The sequence below is a fragment of the Zootoca vivipara genome, chromosome 10 (assembly GCF_965207765.1).
Source record: "Zootoca vivipara chromosome 10, rZooViv2.hap1.1, whole genome shotgun sequence".
Taxonomy (NCBI): Eukaryota; Metazoa; Chordata; class Lepidosauria; order Squamata; family Lacertidae; genus Zootoca; species Zootoca vivipara.
Genome location: NC_142593.1, coordinates 48,586,594 through 48,611,041, shown reverse-complemented (window position 1 = coordinate 48,611,041; position 24,448 = coordinate 48,586,594). Strand labels below are relative to the sequence as shown.

Genomic DNA, 24,448 nt, shown 5'->3' with positions numbered 1-24,448 from the left:
CTGTGGGTGACGCGTTGTAGCTCAAGTGTAAAATGTAGGTTAAATGGTTACGCAGGTTACAATTTGTGATATTGCACAGGAATCAGTTCTATTTGTGGATACAACAGCTCACAGGATCAGCCTGTACAATGATTGGATTACTCTGCACAGTCCCTCCTGGTGTGTTTCCCTGTGGTTTTTTTAGATCTAAAAGAGGAGGACGGAATAAAATAGCATTATGGTTTAAACACATAGCCACTTTTTGTAGTAGTAGTATTATTATTATTATTATTATTATTATTATTATTATTATTCCTGATTGTCCCCCCCTCCCTCCATGGTTTCCCACACAATAACATGTGTTCTCTGGGTAGCTCACAAATATTTAAAAACAAAATGCAAAGCTAAAAGAACACAATTGAAACAGTAAAAATAATAGCACGGCTCTCGTGCGGAATTATATTGTATGCTTTGGGGCATAATGAGTAATCCAGTTGTCAGCATACTGGGGGATGAAATAATAGCGAAAAGTGAATTTTGCTCAAATTATATAATCGCTCAACATTCAGGAGCAGCTCTGTTTCAACTGTGCTAAGACAAAAATGTCAGTGGAAACCCGATACTAAACCCACAAAGTGCAAATGAAAAATGTGCCTTTTGAGTAGAGACATGAAACCTGGCTTGTAGGTGGAATAAAAAAAGTTTAATTAGAAACTTTTCCCGTTTCCCTTCTTATCCTCTGGGCTTGATATGAACAGATAGGGAGATGGGGCTGAGCGAGAAATTATGGCATATTTTTCTCAAAATGACCGTTGAAATGGCATTAATTGCACGATAGGGATGCTGTGTATCTGAGATATTTCTCGCTTAGGACCTGCAACATAGTTTGGCAGTTTTTAAGCACACTCACAAAATTCTCTTTTCCCCCCTTCTAAAGCTTTTTGCTGGGATGATTAACTGTGTGATATCTGACCCCCCCACCCCGTAGCTTCTTTCCTTGTAGCAGCAACAGGAGATGTCTCTGCACAGCCTAATTTTCCCTTGGCACCTGGTATATTGAAACAGCAGCACCCCAGGTGCCAGGGAACCTGGGAAATACAGTTTTCTGGGCTGCCCGAGTGCTCAGTAGGACTGCAAGAGTTAACAGCTTGGGTTTATTTGAAAAATCGCCTTACGCCATAGATGCCCACTCAACCCCTTCACTCTGTGGAACTGGTGCTTTTACAAGTGCCAAATAATGTAAAGCAAGTGTCTGATAATGGTGAGGGTTAGTAAGGAGTCTTGGGATATAGAATTATCCAGGGCACCCAATAGGGGCATCAGGCACTCTGGGAGCGGCGGATCCTAGGACTGCTTGCACCATATTTCTTTTATTTATTTAACAAAAAAAAAGTATACCCCTTAATTGTAAGACTTCTAAGTACAGTGGTACCTCGGTTTATGAACACAATTGGTTCCGGAAGTCTGTTCATAAACTGAAGCGTTCATAAACTGAAGCGAACTTTCCCATTGAAAGTAATGGAAAGTGGATGAATCTGTTCCAGACGGTCCGCGGAGTACTCAACCTGAAGCGTACTTAACCCGAAGCATGGGTGTAATTGGTTCCGGAAGTCTGTTCATAAACTGAAGCGTTCATAAACTGAAGCGAACTTTCCTATTGAAAGTAATGGAAAGTGAATTAATCCGTTCCAGATGGGTCCACGACGTTCGTAAACCGAAAATTCGTAAACCAAGAGTTAAGTTGCAAGGGAGGTAAATAGCCAATAGGAGCTCTCCAGGCAGAAGCAGGGGTATATAAGGAGAAGCAGGCAGTCAGAAGGGCAGTTGAGTTGAGGGATTTGATGGGATTTGATGAGAGAGGTGGAGAGGATTTTGAGATAGAGAGAGGGTTAGAGAAGCTAGTGAGGTGAGCTGTGGTGCAGAATCTGTAAGAGTAATAAGAAGGGAACTTCAGTTAGGGAGGACAAGGGGGGAACTAATACTAAAGGTTAAGTTTAAGTAAACATATTTGAGAAACCATGAATAATTTTTATGCTTGTAAGATCATCAATCATCACCTAAATAAACTTAATTGTTTTGTTCATTGTTCACCTGACTGGATTCCAATCCATTGTGTACCAGTACATGGACCTACTGGTTGGTGGCAGCAAGGGAAGAAATAGGCGAGGGAGGTATTGGGTCAATAGACCGTTAAACGTCCGGGGGCCTTTTACCGGTGTATCTCGCCACAACTATGAATATAAAACTTGCATTAAAATGGTCACTAAAAGTCAAAGTTTACCAAAAAAAATCTCAATACAATCGTACCTTGGTATTAGCACCTTAGAGACCAACTAAGTTTGTCATTGGCATGAGCTTTCATGTGCATGAAAGAAGTGTGCATGCACATGAAAGCTCATACCACTGACAAACTTAGTTGGTCTCTAAGGTGCTACTGGAAGGGTTTGTTTGTTTGTTTTGACTACGCCAGACCAACATGGCTACCTGTAACTAGAACCTTGGTAGTAGAACGGTTTAGTTGTCGAACCAATCGGCTCCCGAACATGTTTCGGGTATGCAAACGTTTTTCGGAAGCTGAATGTCCAACACAGCTTACATGGCTTCTGATTGGCTGCAGGAAGCTCCTGCAGCCAATTGGAAGCCACGCCTTGGTTTCCGAGCCGTGTCGGGAGTCGAACGGGCTCCCGGAATGGATTAAATTTGAAAACCAAGGTGTGACTGTATAAATAAAATCAGCGGCTTAAAAATGCATATTATAATATAGAATTATAGAATTGTACAGTTGGAAAGGACCCCAAGGATTCTGTAGTCTAACCCTCTTCAATAAAATTTCAGATTAAAAAGCATGCCAGCGTTACAAATCTGGGTTGGCTTGTCTAAACAAAACATTTTGAGTAGGGCTAAACAAGTGCACGAAACAAAAATTCCATACTGAAGGAGATCTTCTTGGGGAAAGTGTACTCAATTCACAGTGCCATTGAGCTTCATTATCTGGTTAAATTGTACTTTGGACTAGGTAATCGTGACAGTGACATCATTCACATTGACAAATCCAAAGGGGAGAGGTGCAGCAAATGACTTGCCCATGCAGTGTGAATTATCAGTACCTGAAGGAGCGTTTCCACCCCCATTGTTCTGCTCGGACACTGAGGTCCAGCTCCGAGGGCCTTCTGGCAGTTCCCTCGTTGTGAGAAGCCCAAGTTACAGGGAACCAGGCAGAGGGCCTTCTCGGTAGTGGCGCCCACCCTGTGGAACGCCCTCCCATCAGATGTCAAAGAGAAAAACAGCTACCAGATTTTTAGAAGACATCTGAAGGCAGCCCTGTTTAGGGATGCTTTAAATGTTTAATTGATTATTTTATTTCATTTTTCTGTTGGGAGCCTCCCAGGGTAGTTGGGGAAGCTCAGCCAGATGGGCGGGGTATAAATAATAAATTATTATTATTATTATTATTATTATTATTATTATTATTATTATTATTATTGTAGTAACTGATAAGTATAAACTCAAAATGCACCCCAAACGTGCTCTTCCCAGGGGGTATACTCCACAAATATTTACAAATGCAATTTCCCCTCTTCCCTTGTAAACATCACCAGCTTTAATTGTATGTTTTCCGTATTTGTATCCCACCTTTGCATAAAATAGTCAAGGCAGCCCTGTCACCGAGTAAAATGATGCACAATAAGAACCATCATAGATTCATAGAATCATGGAATCGTGGAGTTGGAAGGGATCCTGAGGGTCATCTAGTCCAACCCCCTACAATGCAGGAATCTCAGCGAAATCATCCAGGGCAGATGGCCATCCAGCCTCCAAGGAAGGAGAATTCACAACCTCCCAAGGGAGACGATTCCACTGTCAAAGGATCAATTATTGCTATAACTGTTTTTGAGGATGAACATTTGTTGGGTTGTCGTGGGTAGAGAAAGGAAAAGCAGAGAGGTCTTAATGAGTCTGTGTGATGAGTGTGTGCTTAAAACACACAAACACAAAGCTTGAAGTTTTGTTCTGTGGATTCTGTTGTTCATATACTGACGGCAGACTCTCACTCAGTGCAGGCAGATAGCATGCAGTCGTTTAATTGCTAGGAACAAATGTGCTGGTCCAGGTCGGTGACCTTAAAGTGTTGTTTTCCTCACACAGGCAGAACCCTGTCTCGGGGAATTTCAACACCTCCCACCCAAGCCTGTAGTCTCACCTCCAGCCTCTAAGCCATATGCTGCTGTTATCTCCATTGGCCCACTGCAGTGACACAGAACAGAGAGGAATGCCAAGAGGACAATGACAGTGACATTTGCACAAGGAACACGTCTGTTGTCTCACTGCCAAGTCTCTAATTAATGACTGCATTCAGTCCCTCGTTAGCCCTTCTCAGCTGAATGTATGATCAATCATTGCCTTGATTCAGGGCTTTCTCTCACAGTCCAAAGCAAGAGGCAGGTCGTAATCTTAGTTAATCCTGCTGTTGGTGCTGTCTAATTCCTTTGCAGGGGAGGCCTTGCTTTTGCAACAGTTCCCAGTGTGAGGTTTTGTTGGGAAAGGTGTGGGCAGGATTGATAAGGCAATCCCAAGAGACTTCTGTGCTCTTCATGAGGTAGGGTCAACAGGCAGGGTGGTGGTGGTGGGGGGCTAGGCAGAATGGATTCCTCTTGCAAAATCTCCCCGTCAAAATGGTAAATGGCAGGGGAAGCAACAGGAGGAAAGGGAATGGTGTAAAAACGTTGAACGTGTATTTGCATCAATAAGTTTTAAACAGCCTTGGCCCTGTATACCTGAAGGAGTGTTTTCACCCCAGACCCTAAATTCCAGCACCAAGGGCCTTCTGGCGGTTCCCTCACTGTGAGAAGTGAAGTTACAGGGAACCAGGTAGAGGGCCTTCTCAGTAGTGGCACCCGCCCTGTGGAACACCCTTCTGTCAGATGTCAAGGAAATAAACAACTACTGTATATGACTTTTAAAAAACATCTGAAGGGAAGCTTTTAATGTTTGATGCTTTATTGTGTTTTTTAAATAGATTTTGCTGGAAGCCACCTAGAGTGGCTGGGGCAAACCAGTCAGATGGACTGGCCTGTTGTTGTTGTTGTTGTTGTTGTTGGAGTTGTTGTTGGAGTTGTTGTTAGCATAGGTTTCTGAAATTATTGCCTGTTGTTAGGCAATCCCCACTACACTTAGCACTGAAAGGGGGGTTGGACTAGATGACCCCCGTGGTCCCTTCCAACTCTGGGTGGTACAGGAGAGAGGCAATGAGGGGCGCTGGGGTGCTGCCAACAGAGGAGGGCTCTCTGTCAAAATAGGGTTGGTGGTGGATTGCTCACTTAATGTCACTTGGTTGATCAGGCTTGGTGACCCAAACCATAGTGTGGAACATGTTGATTTTCATGTCTCCCACCAACCCTTGGCGGTGGGACCTTCTATTGCGCACCCAGAAACTTTGGCTATTGTGTGGTATAAAGCACCATATTTCTCGCTCCATAGGACACACCTGACCATAGGACGCACCTATGGTTTTTTTAGAGGAGGGAAACGAGAAAAAAATATTTTGCTTTCTTGAATTGTTCTAGACATAGCAGCCAACTCCTAGAGGCCTCTGTGCCTTTGCCCCCCCCCCATTAAATATTTGAGGAAGCTTCTTTTGCAAAGGGGGAAAGCTCCAATTTTTTTAGGATCAGCTCAAAATTGCTGAGTTTCCTTGCAAAGGGAAAACATCCTGTTTTTATGGGGTTCAACTCACAGTTCTGCAACTTCTCTAGAATAGGGACCCATTTATACAGTTTCCAGACAGATAATCTAATCAGCCAGTCACGTGTCTCCCTCTGCAGACAACAATTGAGGCCTAGGCAAGGGGCTGGGAGGGGCCAGGAAAGGAGCTAGCTCTCTTATCTCCCTCCCCAAAATCTTGCAATCAGCTGCTGAGCGGGTTCCTTTGTGCTCATTCCATCTTGTTAGTCTTTAGCTCTCTTTTTTTAAGCACGATCTGCCTTTAGCTCCTGGGCAATTCGGCCCCAGGGACCATGCATTCGCTCCATAAGACGCACAGACATTTCCTCTTACTTTTCAGGAGGATAAAGGTGCGTCTTATGGAACGAAAAATACAGTGCCTGACGGTGAGCGAGAAGAGTGTCAATGCCCCATCATGCTCCCTGATCCCTTTACAGTCCCATTCCAAGGCCTTCTGAAGCCAGACCCCAAAAAGTCCCAAATCCCAAGCAACAGGAAACTGCCAAAATCCTATAGCCCCTTGTAAGAGAGAGGGCTTGCAGAGAGCAGCCCACTCTGCTTACTTCCATCAGATGGGAGAGCAGCAGCAAGTCTGGGAGGGAAAACCAGGAACAGGAAGGGTTAAGAAGGGTCCAGGGCTCTGCAGAGTCCTGGAGGCTCAGCTCCAGGCTGGGAGAAGGGAAGCAGGGGTGGAGCTAGCTTCAGCAGGGACTGGAAAGGAGGGAGTAAGTAGAACGGCACCTCAGGAGCCTGGTTTGGGACCACGGAGGACCCGTAGAGCAAGGAGGAGGGGCGTTTGGATGCCCAGTCTTAAAAGAGGGGTCAGAGCCCACGAGACGCCATTGCGGGCTTCTACCCCATGCAGAGCAGACATGATTTGAGACATCTCACCACTGTACAGTATATAGCATGCACAATAAAACTCTGAAAAATTCAGAGGATGTGTGGAGTGCTTACTCGGGAGTAGCCAACACCCTTCTGTGACACTCCTCATACAGTGAATTGCACCCTTAAATTTCCCTTAATATTTCATTCAGCATTGAAGACTGGGGTGGACGGGGAGGGAATATCCACCTGTAGAACGCACTACCGTATAAACGCTGCAAAGATTCACATTCTCAATTTAATAACCGTCACCGTAGTGTTAACATCCAGTTTCCATGTGGCATATTCAAGTAAATACATGTATTGGGAGACTTCATGGAAGTAATAAGAAAATAATAATAATGATAAAGGTATTGGAAAATGGGGTAACAATATATTCAAATTCTGATCACTTAAGTCCAGTCTGGTATTGCAATAACAATAATTATAATAATTTATTATTTATACCCCGCCCATCTGGCTGGGTTTCCCCAGCCACTCTGGGGGGCTTCCAACACAATATTAAAATACAATAATTCCCCCATGTTGTTTTTACTGAAGCAAGGAGGCTGAACCGTATTTCTATGCCTATTCACTTCAGAAGCCATATTTCCACCTAAAGCAATTTGCACACAAGTGAATAGCATGATTGTTAAGCTGACCGATTAAAACGTTTGCTTTTCTTTAGAGCAAGTAATGGTCTTTGAAGCCTGATGATATGGATCAGAGAAAAAGAGCCCCTCCCTCCCTCCCTCTCTCTTTTCTTTTCTTTTTTTCGTTTTGGAAGAGTTGCTTTGACTCTTAAGGTTGGAGCAAGTTCCTTTCCTGTCCATTGAAAGAGTCTCCTAATTGCCTAGTTTGAACTATGTCATGGTTCAAGGGACAAAAGTGCTGGACAAGGAGACACACAGACATGCCCCCACCCCTTCCTCACCTCCTGAAATTCTTATTGCTCAGTAGAAGTCAATACTTGCTTTGTGTTGCCCACCTTTAGTCTCCCAACCTCCTTTGCCACGATAATGTTCCATAGTTGGCTGTCCTCATGGCCTGGTGACATAATGGGTACACCCTAGGCCAGGCATGGCCAAACTTGGCCCTCCAGCTGTTTTGGGACTACAACTCCCATCGTCCCTAGCTAAGAGGACCAGTGGTCAGGGATGATGGGAATTGTAGTCCCAAAACAGCTGGAGGGCCAAGTTTGACCATGCCTGCCCTAGGCCTTTCTCCCCCCAAGAGCAACCAGGCCATCCTTTCTCCCAATGTTACACTTATGCTGTAATACAACCTGCTGGTCTGGGTCTGGCAGCGAGTCTTGTGACATTCCTGGCCATGTTGCAAACCTGAAGACAAGTCTGCCCACAGTAGGACACATTGAATTTTTCAACTTTCAAATTCCAAAAATACGGGGTTCTGAAAAGTTGCAACATGACTTGGGATTTCAAAAGATATCCGGGTTAAATTAAGAAATTTACTTTTGCTTGTTAAGTAAAATGTGTGTACAAATCCATAGTGGAAATATTTGCTGTTGCATATGCTGGGTTTTACAATGTTTTTTATTGAAATGTTGCCTATTTTCACGCTATGCCTTTGGCTCTTAATTTTTTGTAAGTCGCTTAAAGACTTTTTTCTTTTGTAAATTAACTACAAAATAACAATAATAATAATAATAATAATAATAATAATAATAATAATAATAAATAACTCAATCACAGCGGCAATAGTAAAAACCCAAAGTCTCACAGTATGTGGGTCATGCTAACCTGTAAAAATCTACCAAATGTTTTGGGAAATTACAGAAAGGATATTAAAAGGCATCACAGACTGCTTTTACAACTTAGAATCATAGAGTTGGAAGAGACCACAAGGGCCATCCAGTCCAACCCCCTGCCAAGCAGGAAACACTATCAAAGCATTTTTGACATATGCCTGTCAAGCCTCTGCTTAAAGACCTCCAAAGAAGGAGACTCCACCACACTCCTTGGTAGCAAATTCCACTGCCAAACAGCTCTTAATGTCAGGAAGTTCTTCCTAATGTTTAGGTGGAATCTTCTTTCTTGTAGTTTTAATCCATTGCTCCGTGTCCGCTTCTCTGGAGCAGCAGAAAACAACCTTTCACCCTCCTCTATATGACATCCTTTTATATATTTGAACATGGCTATCATATCACCCCTTAACCTTCTCTTCTCCAGGCTAAACATACCCAGCTCCCTAAGCTGTTCCTCATAAGGCATAACTTCAAAGTTACAGAACCATTTGGTCAGATAGGATTCGAGAAATGCAAGTCCAAAATATGTTTGGACACACAGAACTACAGTAGTTGAATGGATCTTTGTCACAGTTGTATAAATGGATGGATTTCATGCCTTGTTTAAATTGGGAGGATTTGTTGCTGCCCAATAAATTAGCTAATGAATGACATTAAACATTGTCTAATGAAGCTATAGCAAAGGCTGCCCATTCCAGTAACTTCTGTTTCTGCAGAACTTGCTCCAAGGTATAATTTGCATATTTCAAATAATCTTTCATATTATCAGTATCTCCACATTTTTTCTCTCTGTCTCCCTGTCCTTCAGTTTGATGGAATAAGCATTTCAGATGTCAGTCAGTTCACTTTCTGCTAGAAAGTGAATAATGGGCAGTTTCTAATTTGACACAATAATTAGGCATTTTAGAAGCCTAAGGCTAATTTTGGTTTTTATCTTAAACGAAGCAGCAAGAGTACAGCGCATTTAGATCAGAAGTTTAAATTTATGTACTAGTTAGAATTTGGAAAGCATTTTCAGCGTATACCATCATTTGTACCACACCATTCATATACAAGGTGATTGATAGAACAACAAAAAGCACCACAGGACCTAGTTCCGTGGAGCTTACAATTCAACATTTGGAAAGATTTGGAGAGACAATTGAAGGGAAGGGAAAGTCAAGGGGTGTAGGGTGTGATGCAGAAATGGGAAAATTGGAGAAAGAAATCCCCCCCTTTTATATTGAGTTCATTGAATTTTTTTTCCAGTGGAAAAAGTGGACATTTGGGGGAAGGTTGGGGGGAAATAATGCCACCCCTAATTCATGAACTAATCTCTCTTTTAAACTGAAGGTTGGAATTCTTTTAAGGCGAGGTTTGAAAATATTGCATTAGCTTTCACTTTCCTCTTCCAAAATGCTACACCCCTGAAGACGCAGTCTTCCATTGTCTCCCGAGATGGACAGATGCCAACAAGAACAATGCAATGCACAATCTATAACCTTATTAAATACCTATACAGTGGTACCTCTACTTACGAATAACTCTACTTACGAATGTTTCTACTTACGAATGGAGCTCCGTCCGCCATCTTGGATGTGGTTTAGATAGGATTTTTTCTACTTACGAATTTTTAGATAGGGTTGCTTCTACTTATGAATTTTTTCTCTCAATGCATTCCTATGGGATTTGACTTACAATTTTTTCCGACTTACGAATGTACGTTCGGAACGCATTAAATTCATAAGTAGAGGTGCCAGTGGTATCTTGGTTCCCAAACTTAATCCGTTCCAGAAGTCTGTTCCAAAACCAAAGTGTTCTAAAACAAAGGTGTGCTTTCCCACAGAAAGTAATGCAAAATGGATTACTCCAGACTTCTAAAAACAACCCCTAAAACAGTAATTTAACGTGATTTTTATCTAACGAGACCACTGATCCATAAAATGAAGGCAACAATCAATGTACTGTGCTATAAAATAAATAAGACAGTGTTGTAGATGATAAAAATTAAAATTATTTTTTCTTACATGCACTGATGATAGTCATTGGATGGAGGGCTTTTATCTATTTCTGCAGTCACACAATCAATCAATCAACCAATCAGTAGCTGAACTGGGTTCAACACAGTCACAAAAACAAGTCACAAAAACGGAGTCGCAAGCCACAGTCACAAGTCATTCCCATAAAACGAAGAAGAAGTCACAGTCCAAAAAAAGAAAAAGCCACACAAACAAAAATGCAAAGAAATAGCAAAAACAAAAGCTCTAAATATCACCTCTGTGTTGCGTAGGTGCTCGGGATTCAACAGCCAACAGATTCGACAGGAAGCCTCTGATTAGCAGTAGAAGATTCAATTTACAAACGGAACACACTCAACAGGAAGCAGAACATGTTCAGCTTCCAAGGCAAAGTTCACAAACCGAAGCACCTACTTCCGGGTTTTCAGTGTTCTATTTCCAAGTTGTTCATAAACTAAGCTGTTCTAAAACCAAGGTACCACTGTATTCTTAGAGGTGCACTACTCTCAGGTTGTTGACTTCGGGTCGCCAGGTGCTTCTGGAGTACCCTTTCTGTTGCTTGCTTAAAACATGTTTGTTTACTGTGGCCCGTGTTTCGTTAGCCCAGAAATGGAAAACGAGCGAGTTCCCAACTTAAGAAGAATGGCAACTTAAACTAATGGAATACACGCAGCTCACAGATTTTAACTTACAGAATAAGAGAACAAGAAGGATGTAGGTTTAAAGACGACTGGGAAATGTTTATTGAATATATGGGTTGATTTAAAAACGCTTGTAGCATTAAGATAAATTCAACAGTGTAAGTAAGCTTTGATGGATGTAACAATGGATTACCAAATATTTTAGTAGTTCATGTAAAATATGCAGGGATGTATGGTATGCAAAATGAACCATGGAAAGAGAAGGGAAGTTGTTGATTTAAGGTTGTCTAAATGAATACTTTAAAATGTAAATTAGAAAATTAAATAAAATTTTCATACATGTGTTTGTGTGTGTGTGTGTGTGTGTGTGTTACATGTGTTTTAACCTGCTTTTCGCTATTCTTGGCTTTAATTCATCTTTTGAAAACTTGTATATTCTTGCTTTTAACTTTTTCTCCCCATTTGCTTTTAACTCTGCTGATTCTAAAACATACTCCTGGTCCAGGATTTGTTTACAGATATAGGAGGACCATAGCTCAGTGATAGAGCATGTGCTTTGCATACCAGAAATCCCCATTTCAGCACATGGCATGCCTAGGTATGGCTGGCACATTCTCCTCTATGAAAACTTTGGTGTCAGCCAATGTAAATGATACTGAGATAGAAGGACCAATTGCCTAACACAGCATAAGGGATCTTCCTAATACCGTATGTGCAGGTAATTAATCTTTGGACAGTAAGTCATTTATTGTCCTGGAGAAATTGGTCATCACTTTGCATGCATGGACCAAATCTGTCCATTGCAACAAACAGGGAGATCTCTACATTGAGGAACGCTTAGTGAGCATGAAGGCACTTATGTAACTCTTAACCTGGGCGTTAACTTTTCCCCAGAAAGGATAACTTGCTTTTCCAGCAGGAAATAACATCACCATAGAGTGGCAAGTGCAAAAAAGGCTAGTTGTTTTAACCACATCTGAGGTTCGGATGCACTTTTCGCTGACTTTGAAATGAAGAAAAACCTTGCAGAGCTTTTGACTCTTAACTTTCATTTTTACCAACTATTAAATATCATGTGAGCCTGCGTGAGGACAGTAGCAACGTTGGAAATAACTGGAATGCTTTTACTAACAGAAGACATTGGCTCCGTAAGGGGAGGCGGTTTGGGGGGGGGTATGCCGTTGATAATGTTCAAGGCTGCTACAGAAACTAGCATGATATAATGTCACCTGTTGGACTGATTTAATGAACAGATTATATCTTAATAATGATTTGGTGTCTTTTCTGTTTCTTTAACAGACCAGAGACGACTTCCTGGGTCAAGTGGATGTGCCACTTAACCATCTTCCAGTAAGATATTTTTATTTACAACCTTCTCGACTTCATCCAAGCTCCTGGGACAGTGGCTTAAAACCAAGGATGGGGAATCTGTGACCCTCCAAATCTTTCTGGACTCCAATTCCCACAGACCCCGAACCAAGAGGGCCAATTGTCAGGGATTATGGGAGTTGGTAGTCCAGCAACATCCGCGGGGGGGGGGTCTACAGGTTCCCCATCCCTGGTTTAAACAATATCTTCCTATAGGCATAAAAATGTAGTACTGCATCACAGTTCCAAATCTGCATGATGTCAGGGTGGGGTAGAGGAACAAAGGAGAAGGCAAAATACACAACACCAGTGGCCATGGAGTGGGAGTGAGGAAGGAGGGACACTGGCAGTTTTAAACAATAGCAGAGGTTTGAATAGAGCTGCCCATATATCTGCAACTTCCATCAACTGATCGTACGTCTGTTTTGAAGATGGGGGTGCTGTTTTGAAGATGGGGGTGCAGGTTCCCAGCCGCTATTATTGTTCCTGGAGGGGAGAGGAGCTCCCAGAAACCCTTACCGTCTGGTTCATGTGTGGAGAAGAGTGCTTTCCCCTTCCCCTCTGTAACTCTAGGGCAAATTTCTAAAGCCCCATGCATGATAGGCCTTTGCAGACTACGGAAACAAACACATAGATACCAAGCCCATATTTGGTAACTTACTCAAGCATCAGTAGTAGCGCATGTAGGGATGGATGGATGGAGTTAGCCATCCAGACGGTGCTCAGCCAAGGATAAGATAGGCAGGAGCTGCGCCATATTTATACATTAGGACGATGTACAACATCCAATGTGAGCTGATGACGTAACTTGTGCTGTTGGCCGCTCTCCCGGCAACGAATGCAACGTACCATATAGCAGCTGTTCGCTTCCACAGTTCTTTAGCATTTAAAGCAGCCTTCCCCAGTGTTGTGCTGTCCAGCTGCTTTCACCCATGACCGTTGGCCATGCTAGCTGGGACTGATAGGAGTTACAGTCCAAAACACTTGAAGAACCATAGAAAGCACTGGTTAAAAGCTTAGTGTTCAAGGGTGTTGAGTACAGTTGTACCTTGGATCCTGAACGCCTTGCAAGTCGAATGTTTTGGCTCCCGAACGCCACAAACCTGGAAGTGAGTGTTTGGAACCCGAATGTCCGATGCGACTTCCACAGCTTCCGATTGGCTGCAGGAGCTTCCTGCAGCCAATCGGAAGAAACACCTTAGTTTCCGAACGTTTTGGAAGTCGAACGGACTTCCGGAATGGATTCCATTCAACTTCCAAGGTACCACTGTATATCAAAAGAGTAAAAGAATCACGACATGAGATTAAGTAATAGGAATTCTTACTCTACTGCTGGTATTGATCTCGGTTGTGTTTTTAGTGCCGAGTTTTACAAATGTGCTAGACCTGGTAGGGTTGTCACTAACTGGAGATTAGTGTCCTCTCTTGAATTACACACCAGAGCACAGCCAGCAGAAAACTTGTTAAACGTTCCTAATAAGCTGCAATGTTTTAACTCCATTTGTCAAACCGGTTGACAACCACAAAAGTGTTTTCAGAAAGGTTCCCTGCTGCTGCTCTAAAACTAAACCACTTGGGACCTAGTTGGAAGTAATACTCTGTTCCAAATGATTCATTAAAAAAATTAGCTCTTTGCAATTTTCTATTCCTTGTGGGGAAAACTACGTGCGATGCCACAGGGCTCTTTTGAAATAGCTGTTTCCATCTTACATCAGTGGCATCAGCCCCCCATGCAGCTGCTATATGTAGGAAGGCAACATGGTTCCCGTTGAAAGCTTCTGTCTTTTTTTTTTTTTAATTAAACCTAAAATAACAACATTGAATGTGGTTTGTCGTTGATAATGAGAAGTCCCCACAACAGAAAACATCGCCTTTAAGAGCAGGAGAACAACACATTCCAGAAAGTGCATTTAGTCTAACTTTTCTGCAAAACACACCGAGAACCCCCAAAGCATTGGTGGGGAAAGGTCTTCAAAATACCGTTGCGGGGGTGGGGGAGCAATTGCAATTATTGCAAACACCAAATTATAATGAGCCGGTGCACAATTATAGATCTCTTAAGCCTGATGCAGAATTATTGTGACGTTTCTGACCTAACCAGCCTATGCATACCTGTTCCAACAGTTCCACAGCCTCCCTGGGATTTGTAGGTAGAAAACCGAGGTAGCACTGCACCAGCATATTACTGATAACCTCAGTCCAACCTGCCAAATTTCACTAATTTTACCAATTTATTTAGAATATTTATAAATCTCTTAATCAAAGAGCTGTCTCATCAGTGTACAAATGACTTTCTCCAGTGGTTTCCTGTAGATGTTAGAAAGCATAGGCGACAAGGTAGAATCCTGAAAACACATATGCCTAAGACCATCTCTCCAAGCTGATCACAGCCGCCACGTTGCATCTGTACCAATATGAATGCCAGCTATGGCTTTGATCCAAACTTAGTCATCCTTAGAAACAGATCCATCAAAATCAATGGAATTTAGTCACTATTAGCTGGTGTCCCATTGGTTTCAATGGAGCTTGTCAACGTCTTGGATGTAACCCAATATTTGAACCAGAGTTCGCAACCCCTCTGGCTGTCTTTTGACATTTGTCCATGGTGTCATAATAATAATAATAATAATAATAATAATAATAATAATAATAAAATTTCATTTATACCCCGCCCTCCCCAGTCAAAACCGGGCTCAGGGCGACTAACGCCAATAAAATTACAATAAAACATAAAAAGCAATTAATTAAAATACAGATTAAAATACAATATTAAAATTTAAAATGCAGCCTCATTTTAAGTGCGGTAGTCCATAAATCCAAGCCATGAGGGAGGAAAACACAGGGGTCAGACTAAGTCATAGTGCCATGGGCACACCCTCCTCCCCCTTACTATTGTGTGCTGCATCCATGCAAAGATACAACAAGGAGCCTTGACTTAATGCAAGATGCCAGGATCACTGTTCCAAAGCCAATAAACAGGGGAAGGGAAACACATCTGTGGTTCATAAACTGTGCCATATGAAGCCATAGTGTAGGGATCTGCAGGTACCTGGGTGGGGGCCCTTGAATTTTTATTTTGAGGGGAGGGTTTTTAAAATTTATTTCAAGGGTAGGTCCTTCTTTGGAGGGGTTTTTCTGGATGTGTGTGTGATTGGGAAAGACGCAGCTGGACAGAGAGAGGGATAGCTGCAAGTGTGACTGAGAGAGATGACTGCGGTCTGTATGCTAGGGGTGAGTGTGTTCATGTGCTGTGTGTCCACCTTCTATATTTTTCTGGGAATGCTCCCTGTTACTGGAGATCAAGGGCATTGTTCTGCATGTGTGATCAATACTGTGTGATCTCCACAATCGGAGCCAGCAGGATGTGCCAGCGTACATGAGTGGTGGTGGTGAAGCAGCAATGACTGTCCTCTCCCTAATTTTTTGTTACCGCCATGCCCCCAATGAAACCCATTTTGTAGCTGGCAGCCGCAGCACTTTCTAGGCAAGCGTTCAAACACGGGCAGATGAACACTTGGCAAACCCTGGTGTGAAAATAACCATAGTTAGAGTTAACCTTGGTGCAGATATAAAGCTACATGATAGCTTACTGCGGGAAGTGAAAGGAGGGAAGGCTTCAAGAGAGAGCCTGTGGATGCTATGGATCTTCTTAATTCTATTGGGAACATTATGCCATTTAGACAGGACCTTTTAAAGGCCGAAACCCATGGTCTGTATTGCTGCACCTTCTGTTTTCATAGTCTTGTATCAAAGTTCACATCTATTACACCGAAATAAAAGTGATGTAAAGCTTCCAGTTCTAGACCATTGCTAGAGCAGAAACAGCAAATTCACAGCCTCTGCATGTTCTGTTCTTTTTTATATGCAAGGCACATGCTTATGGACATCACTGATGCACTCACCAAGAATAAGGAAGCGTTAAAAATGTGTTAACAATCAAACATTCAAGCCTAGAACAAGGAGAATCTTTTTAAGGCCCGTCTTCGCAGTGTCAGACAGTGGCGCTGCTTTTTGAGACTCTTAACGCATTTCAGTCACTTGTCTGCGGCGTGGAAATTCTCCTTTTGCACAGCGAAACAGTCTTGCTGAAAACTGTTCAGAACTGGAAAACAGACTGTGTTCCACCCCGACAAATAAGGGTTTTCACATCAAGCTAGCCTTTTAAAGAAAGCTAGCTAAATATTTAGCTCTGCAGGAGACTCGTGGGTAGAAATGCTCTGTGGATATATCGCTTGGGAACGAGAACTGGGTGGAATGGCTGCTGAATGCTTCTCGAAGGCTATATATATATTTGCATGACTTGGTTCCTGTTGTGAATGAGTGGAAGAGGGGACCACCATAAATTTGATAAAATGGTCATGCTGTTAACTTGACAGGAAGCAGTAGAAATCCTTCTTCCTCCAGAAATACCACTTCACAGGTAGAAAATGGATACTAAAAAGATAGAGCACAGCAACTGATTTTCTCCTCTGCATCCATACCTATAAATGTCCACGCAGCTCCCCACAGTCCTGGGAGAGGGGTGTGTGTTAATGGCTAAGAGCTGTGAAATATCTATTTACGCATCCATAAGTGAGCACGTGGTGTGAGTTTTCTGACAAAACTTCCAATGCGCTAATCTCCCCCCCCTCCCAGTTTTGAGTTAGCATGTTATTTTGACTCGGCTAAGCAACACTGAAAAAAAGCATGTCCTGTCAATTTTACATGCTGTTTAAATATGTGTTGTTTTTCACCATTTGCCCAGAGTACCTTAACTGAAACATGTGATGCGGTGGGGATCATAAAAGCACACTTTTATGTCATTTCTCTCCATACTGTGTACTTGGCACTTGTCTGTCACCACATTGATGGCCGAGTGGGCAGACAAGTTAAAATGGCGAGTGTATCTCAAGAACATGGGTAGGCAAACTAAAGCCTGGGGGGGCCGGATCCAGCCCAGTTGCCTTCTAAATCTGGCCCATGGATGGTCCTGGAATCAGCATGTTTTTACATGAGTAGAATGTGTCCTTTTATTTAAAATGCATCTCTGGGTTATTTGTGGGGCATGGGAATTCATTCATTCCCCCCCCTCAAAATATAGTCCGGCCCCCCACAAGGTCTGAGGGACAGTGGACCGGCCCCATGCTGGAAAAGTTTGCTGACCCCTGCTCAAGAATCTCGGGGTGAGTGGGCAAGTGGCCAGCCCAGGTAGGCCTTCCCACTGTCTGCTTCTAGGGTCAAAAGGCCAGCTGGCTAGCCCCAGCGGGATCATCTCCTTCCAGCCGTGCCACTGCGAAGATCCATCAGCCTCTGGCTCTGACATAAATGAGTGACCCAAGCCTCCCAGACTTGGGCACACTATACTTAGCAGTGTAACTGCACAACAGATGAGGCTGAGGCTTGTGAATACATACTATTAACTACGGATTTATTAAACGTTGTTGTTGTTTAGTCATGTCCGACTCTTCGTGACCCCACGTTACTAAACATAAATCAGGACAAAGAAACATGTCGTCTCTCCTTGCCGTCTCCTCAGAGAGAGAGGCAAAAGCAATACAGCGGAAGTTCCACTCACGCCAGCAAACTGCTGGAATGTAAACAGACATGTGACACATAATAATCCCATGTCTGCAACTAAAGGTGGAATGGAAAATCCCAACACCAGTGGCTGCAGGGGAGGGGAATGAAAGTGAGAAAGTCTTTCTCCCCTTTGTCTGCCCCCTGTTGCTAAGAGAAGAAAGCCTATATTTTAAAATGCAAACTTACTTCACTTGGCGGAGAGGAACTCACTTCTGCGGCAGCAACAGAGGGAGCACAGGGATGGGCGGTGGCGGGGAGTGGTTGTTGGATGAGCTTGTAAGGGGATGGGGAGAGTTTTAGGGGGCAAGCTGTACAGAAAGTGGGGAGAGGGTTTGGGGGGGCAAAGCTGTAGGGGGAGGTTTTTTTGGGGTGAGTTGTAAAGGGAGGGGGATTGGCCGAGGGTAGTAGGTGGGCAGCAAGCAAGAGCAATAGCCCCTAATAAACATAGTATTCATACAAATGCAAAGTTTTCACTGGAAATTGCTTTTAGTAGAATACAGTGGTACCTCTACTTACGGATTTAATGCGTTCCGAATGCACATTTGTAAGTCGAAAAAAATTGTAAGTCGAATCCCATAGGAATGCATTGGGACAAAAAAATCGTAAGTAGAAGCAACCCTATATAAAAATTCATAAGTAGAAAAAATCGTATCTAAACCGCATCCAAGATGGCGGACGGAGCTCCATTCGTAAGTAGAAACATTCGTAAGTAGAGTTATTCGTAAGTAGAGGTGCCACTGTATTTGTAAGCATTTTTACGTTTGACAACTCAACTGTTGTAATAACCCTGTTGAGAGAGAGAAAACGAAGGCACTGAAAACTGTTAACAAGGTAACTTTAGCAGATTTGAAGAGCTGTGTTCATAAATACACGGCATTCACAGGGAGTCGGCTGAAAATAGCGCACACCTTTGATTTTAGATTTGACTGTTTTGCAATGCAACTTTCCCAATTTTGCTTGCATTGTATCTATCCATTATGTTACTGTTAGCAAACAATGCATTTCTTTTCTTTCTTTTTTTAAAAAGGAATTTTTTCCCAGAAAAATACAGCAGTGGAGAAGCTTGTGGGAAATGTTGTACCTCACATCAGAGATTGCAGTTTAAGAATTTTAGGCAAACGAGACTCTTTGACATAACATTATTCTATTAAAAGGAAGAAAGCGAAACATATAGTAGTTCTGTGGTAATACGTATTACTAATACTGCAGCCAGGAATTCTGTTTACTTACTTATCTGTTTCCCGTACCACAGACATGGGTGAGTAAAATGTCAGCTTTAAACCATAGGTTATGAATCTGGTTTATTAATCTCATCGGAATCTGTTTTAAGCTAGGATCCTCGGTTTGAACATAATACTCAGTAACACTTAATTCAATAAAAGCAAAATTGAATTCTTCTCACAGCTCTGTTGGAGGAGGGGTGAGTGTGTTTGAGAGAGAGAATTTTGGCTATACCCACTGGCATGTAACCCCTGATCAACCCACCCACTGTTGCTTACAGCCCTTAGGGGCAAAGCAGAAAGATTTATCTACCCATGCACTAGACCATGGTTTAGCATTTTGTGGGGACACGACCACTGAGGGCTTGTAAAGACGCCTTCCTTTCTGCAAGATCATACAAACTGATGTAGCCCTCCGCGTCTGGCTGCATATGCCTGGGCGCTGGCATGAACTGAATGTTGATTGGGATTAATAAATAGCAGAATAGATGGAGGCTTTTCACTCCTTGGGGCTGCCAGGCAGCTGTTGTGCAAGAAGGGAGCTTGCTGTTTTGAGTTTTCTCAGCTGCTTTTCTTGGGATGCTACTGTTTACCTTTGAGTTAGCGTTCCCTAAGAGGTTGGTGGCCTCTGACGGGGTCCACGGGGAAAGGGAAAATCTCATTCCCATTGTTTTCCAGTAGCAAGTATTTCTCTGTTTGGTTCCGGTCTACAGGGCTTTGTTAGTCATGTAAAATGTGCTTGCTTCGATCCATTTACAGAAATTCCCTCAAAGGTTTCCGTGTAGGCAAATGGCCATTCTCAGAGTGGATATATATTTTGGCAGGCACGTTCAGGCCAGTACTAGGGTCTGTGTGGCAGAAGAAATACTGATCTCTGCGCATAATATGCGAGCGTGCAAATTTGGGTGGCATTTTTCTTCCTAGGCAAACCATCTTACTCTGTAATGGTTCTATTGTATTATTCTCCTTTGGGCTGGAATCAGCTGCTCGGTGCTTTGATAGAAAAATCTCGAGCAGACAACCGCAGTGTCAGATCAGGCCAGAGTCCAGGTCTTTCAAAGGGTTCCCCCATCTAGCAGCGGGTAGAAATGAACAACCCCAGACTGTATTTTCACAGTTTCTGCTGCTGTGCTTGGTGTCCTGAATGCATCAAGTTCATTTTCGTCTGGGATTTTAATACGTCTTCAGTGCAGCTGTTGTAGTCCATTTGCTCTCATAATGCAGGTTTTTAAAGAAATGTCTGAGCAGTTTCATTCTTGGGTTAAGTATCGGCATTAAAAATTTACAGCGTAGTTGGAACCCTGCCAATATCCTCAATCAGCACACACCATTATATTACTATAATTAATCATTTCTGTTAAATGTACAAAGTACATTATAACACTTATCTCATTTATTCTTGCAGCAACCTTGTGAGAGACGTTGTTGGCTTAGAAAAAAAGGGGGAATAATTTTACAGGAAACATATTTCTCTTTCTACCTAGCTCACCCCTCACCCCCTGCTTTTTTATGGCTCTTGATGGTCTGCCAAACATTATTTCCCTGTATTAAACAGATTCGCTGTTCTAGATTTTTGTATGTTGTCCAGAAGCTGGCAGTCATATAGGTGTGAATTTGCCATTATCATGTATTGAAATACGTCAGCTTCTGTTCCGTTCTTTAAACAAGCCAAATAAGAATTTTCTTTTTGGCTCAGCAAGCCCTATATTAGGCCATGATTATCAATAATGACAATGAAATGCTTTTCCAGACTTCCCAAAGTGCTTCACATGCATTATCTTTCATGTATAACCTTTATGAAAACACTGTAAGATCAGTATTACTATCCTCATATTTTACACTGAATCATAACACTTTCCCATCTTCCTATACTGGCTGGCAGGACGCGGGTGGCGCTGTGGTCTAAACCACAAAGCCTAGGGCTTGCTAATCAGAAGGTCAGCAGTTCGAATCCCCATGACGGAGTGAGGTCCCTGCTCCTGACAACCTAGCAGTTCGAAAGCACTTCAAAGTGCAAGTAGATAAATAGGTACTGCTCTTGCGGGAAGGTACACAGTGTTTCCGTGCACTGCTTTGGTTTTGCCAGAAGCGGCTTAGTCATGCTGGCCACATGACCCGGAAGCTGTCTACGGACAAACGCCTGCTCCCTCGGCCTATAGAGCAAAATGAGCGCCGCAACCCCAGAGTCGTCCGCGACTGGACCTAATGGTCCTAATGGACCTAATGGTCAGGGGTACGAAAACATGTCAAAGTGCAAGTAGATAAATAGATACCGCTCTGGTGGGATAGTAAACAGTGTTTCCGTGTGCTGCTCTGGTTTGCCAGAAGCGGCTTAGTCATGCTGGCCACATGACCCGGAAGCTGTCTGCGGACAAACGCCTGCTCCCTCGGCCTATAGAGCAAAATGAGCGCTGCAACCCCAGAGTCGTCCGCGACTAGACCTAATGGTCAGGGGTACCTTTACCTTTACACTGGCTGGCAGCAACTCTCCAAGGTCTTAACTTCCCCAGACCTGCCTGGAAATACCAAGTATTGAAAATGAGATGCTCTACCAGCGTCCTCTTCTGAGGAATAGTCTTGTAGACTGTCATCACATCTCTCCCCTAAATATCTATTGATTTGTATTTGAATGTGTTTTCTATGGTGAGGAACATGCAGAGTCACATCAGTTTTAAAGATCGCATCTTTGGGTTCTAATGCTAAGGCACTTGGTGCCCATGGCAAATGCACTTAGACAAGACAGGGTTCCTGTGCATGAGTAGGTTTTTAACACACTCAGCTGAATGCGCATAGAATCTCCCTTCAGACCTGCCCTCTCAGCTCGAGATTGACTGTAGTCTAGCCGGTGTGCTCAGGGATGTTTGGGGCAGGGCTCAAGGCGGACCCTCCTTGCAGTCCCCATTCCCTGCCACCTAAGCAGGGCCATTGTCATTTGCATGTCCATAAACAGAAATCACCAGACAAGTATAAATTAAGATGCTATGTTGCTGAGAAGAAAACCTTTGTTTCCAGTTTATAAACAATATAAAAGTTCATATCAAGGTTGTAAGATTAATTAATAGTTATTTTTTAAAATGGTAATCTGAAGGTGTTTTATTCAACCAAAGAAAAGCCTGCATTCTAGGACCGGGCCAAATTCTCTGTGGTTCAGCTACACAAACACAAAGATTGTGGAGGTATCTTGATCTTGGTCGTCACGGTTTACATAGTACATTAAGAACCGTAGCATTTTGTTAGCAACTCTGCAATGAAATTCTTACCCCTGTTACAGTGCATGCTTAGCACTAATATGCATAGCTGTCAAGTTCTCCCTTTTTTTAAGGGAAATTCCCTTATGCTGAATAGGCTTCCTTGCGAGAAAAGGGAAAACTTGACAGCTATGCTAATATGTATTCTTTCCGCTTCAGAAATTGTCCATTTAATGCTTGCACAAGAACTTAATATTTCTGAGGCGGGGAACTGCTTCCATTAAAAAAACAACCTATATTTTGAATCACAAGTTCTGAGAGGGCAGTTTTTAACTGCAAAAACCCAAACTATCAAATACTCAGCTTGGTCCTTCTCCGTATATATTTAATATGACTGTTTTATCAAATCTATAACTGTCACCCCAGATGAGTAAGAAATGTCTGCAAAATTTCCTCGACAAATTTGGTTATGGCTCCAGATTATCTTGATTCTGATCGATATGACTCCTTTATCAAATCTATAGTTGTCACCCCAGATAAATAAGATATGTCTGCAGACTGTCCTCAGCAAATTTGGTTATGGCTCCACGTTGCCTTGTTTCTGATAGATGGAGACGTCAAGGAATTCAAGTCTGTCGTTTTAATCCTAGGACTGTTGACGATTGGAAAAAATGATGTGACCACTTCATTTGGAACATAAGCTTATTGTAGAGCTAGGTGGGGGAAAGTGTTTACAGTAAATACCCATTAGTTTGTGGAATAGAACAAATCATGTGGGCTATCTTAGACTTAGGAGCTAGCTCTGACTGCTAAACCAAAATAAAAAACTCCTTCAGTAGCACCTTAAAGACCAACTAAGTTTTTATTTTGGTATGAGCTTTCGTGTGCATGCACACTTCGTCAGATACACTGAAACAGAATCTGATGAAGTGTGCATGCACACGAAAGCTCATACCAAAATAAAAACTTAGTTGGTCTTTAAGGTGCTACTGAAGGAGTTTTTTTATTTTGCTTCGACTCAGACCAACACGGCTACCTACCTGTATGCTAAACCAAAAAAATTGTTTGTGCAGTTTTCAGCGCCTTCAGTTGTTGCAGTTAGCATGTTTCTTGGCACTTTGCAAATGTGCGTTCTCAAAGTTGGTGATTGGAAAACAGGCCTCTGCATGTGACTTTGACCATTGCTTCATTGAGATTAGTAGTAAACAACTTTGAGCATCTGTAACTACTTCTGCTTCCACAGCATTGATTGTTGGGATGAGCTATTAGCGGTGTTGAGAGCGACACCTGGTGGAAATGCTCGGCTAACAATACACAATGGTTGCAAGAGCGGCAGAGTTCTTTGGAATAATGTAATTTCTGTAGGTCTCCTGTTTACATTTTACTAGAGCGTGCACTCATGTGCTCGTGAGCATTAATGATTTGATTTTTGTCCCAATAGACTGAAGACCCAACCATGGAAAGGCCGTATACTTTTAAAGATTTCCTCCTCAGGCCAAGAAGGTGAGAATATGGACATATATTATAGATGAATAATATAATATAAGAATAGTAAAACATAGTATGTGTATTGTATAATTTACAGTTTACGGATAGCTTGGCAGATAGCTAAAACTAGTAAGTGCTTTTCAAGTTCAACAGGACATTATATATCCCTCCTTTTTTTACTGTTTCCTCTGTAGTCACAAATCTCGAGTAAAGGGATTTCTGAGGCTGAAGATGGCATATATGCCAAAAAACGGAGGGCAAGAAGAGGATGGTGATCAGAGGGAGGATTCTGAGGTAAACTGCTTTAAATATGAGGTTTCCAAATTTCTTTATTTCTCTGTAACTGTTGCATATGTGATAGGCATTCTGCTTTACTGATCCTATTGCTAAAAGGTATTCTTGTTATTATTTCTTTCATTTAATCGTCACTTTCCACACAAAAAGTCTCGCAGCGACTTTCAGATTCATAAAACACCTAAAGCTTACAATTGTGTAAAAACATTAACACTGGGCTGAGGTCAAAGTTTCTGTACAATATTGAGGACTTCAGCTACTCCAGATTCAGATAATTGAGCCAAGTTTGTTTTGGTATTCAACTCAGGCTCCCGTTTACAGCACAGCAGCCAGATTCTGAAGCTATTAACAAAAATGAACTTTG

At 42.5% G+C, this 24,448-nt stretch overlaps 1 protein-coding gene across 17 annotated transcripts in view; it reads left to right on the top strand.

Annotated features, from left to right (window-relative positions):
* Window positions 1-24,448, top strand: part of NEDD4L (NEDD4 like E3 ubiquitin protein ligase) — a 250,845-nt gene that overhangs the window by 163,879 nt on the left and 62,518 nt on the right. For all 17 annotated transcript variants that reach the window (XM_035101003.2, XM_088652854.1, XM_035101002.2 and 14 more), the window contains 3 exons: window positions 12,267-12,317; window positions 23,744-23,805; window positions 23,985-24,084. In XM_035101003.2, the coding sequence (XP_034956894.1) occupies window positions 12,267-12,317; window positions 23,744-23,805; window positions 23,985-24,084 (213 nt within the window). The remainder of the gene's footprint in view (window positions 1-12,266; window positions 12,318-23,743; window positions 23,806-23,984; window positions 24,085-24,448) is intronic.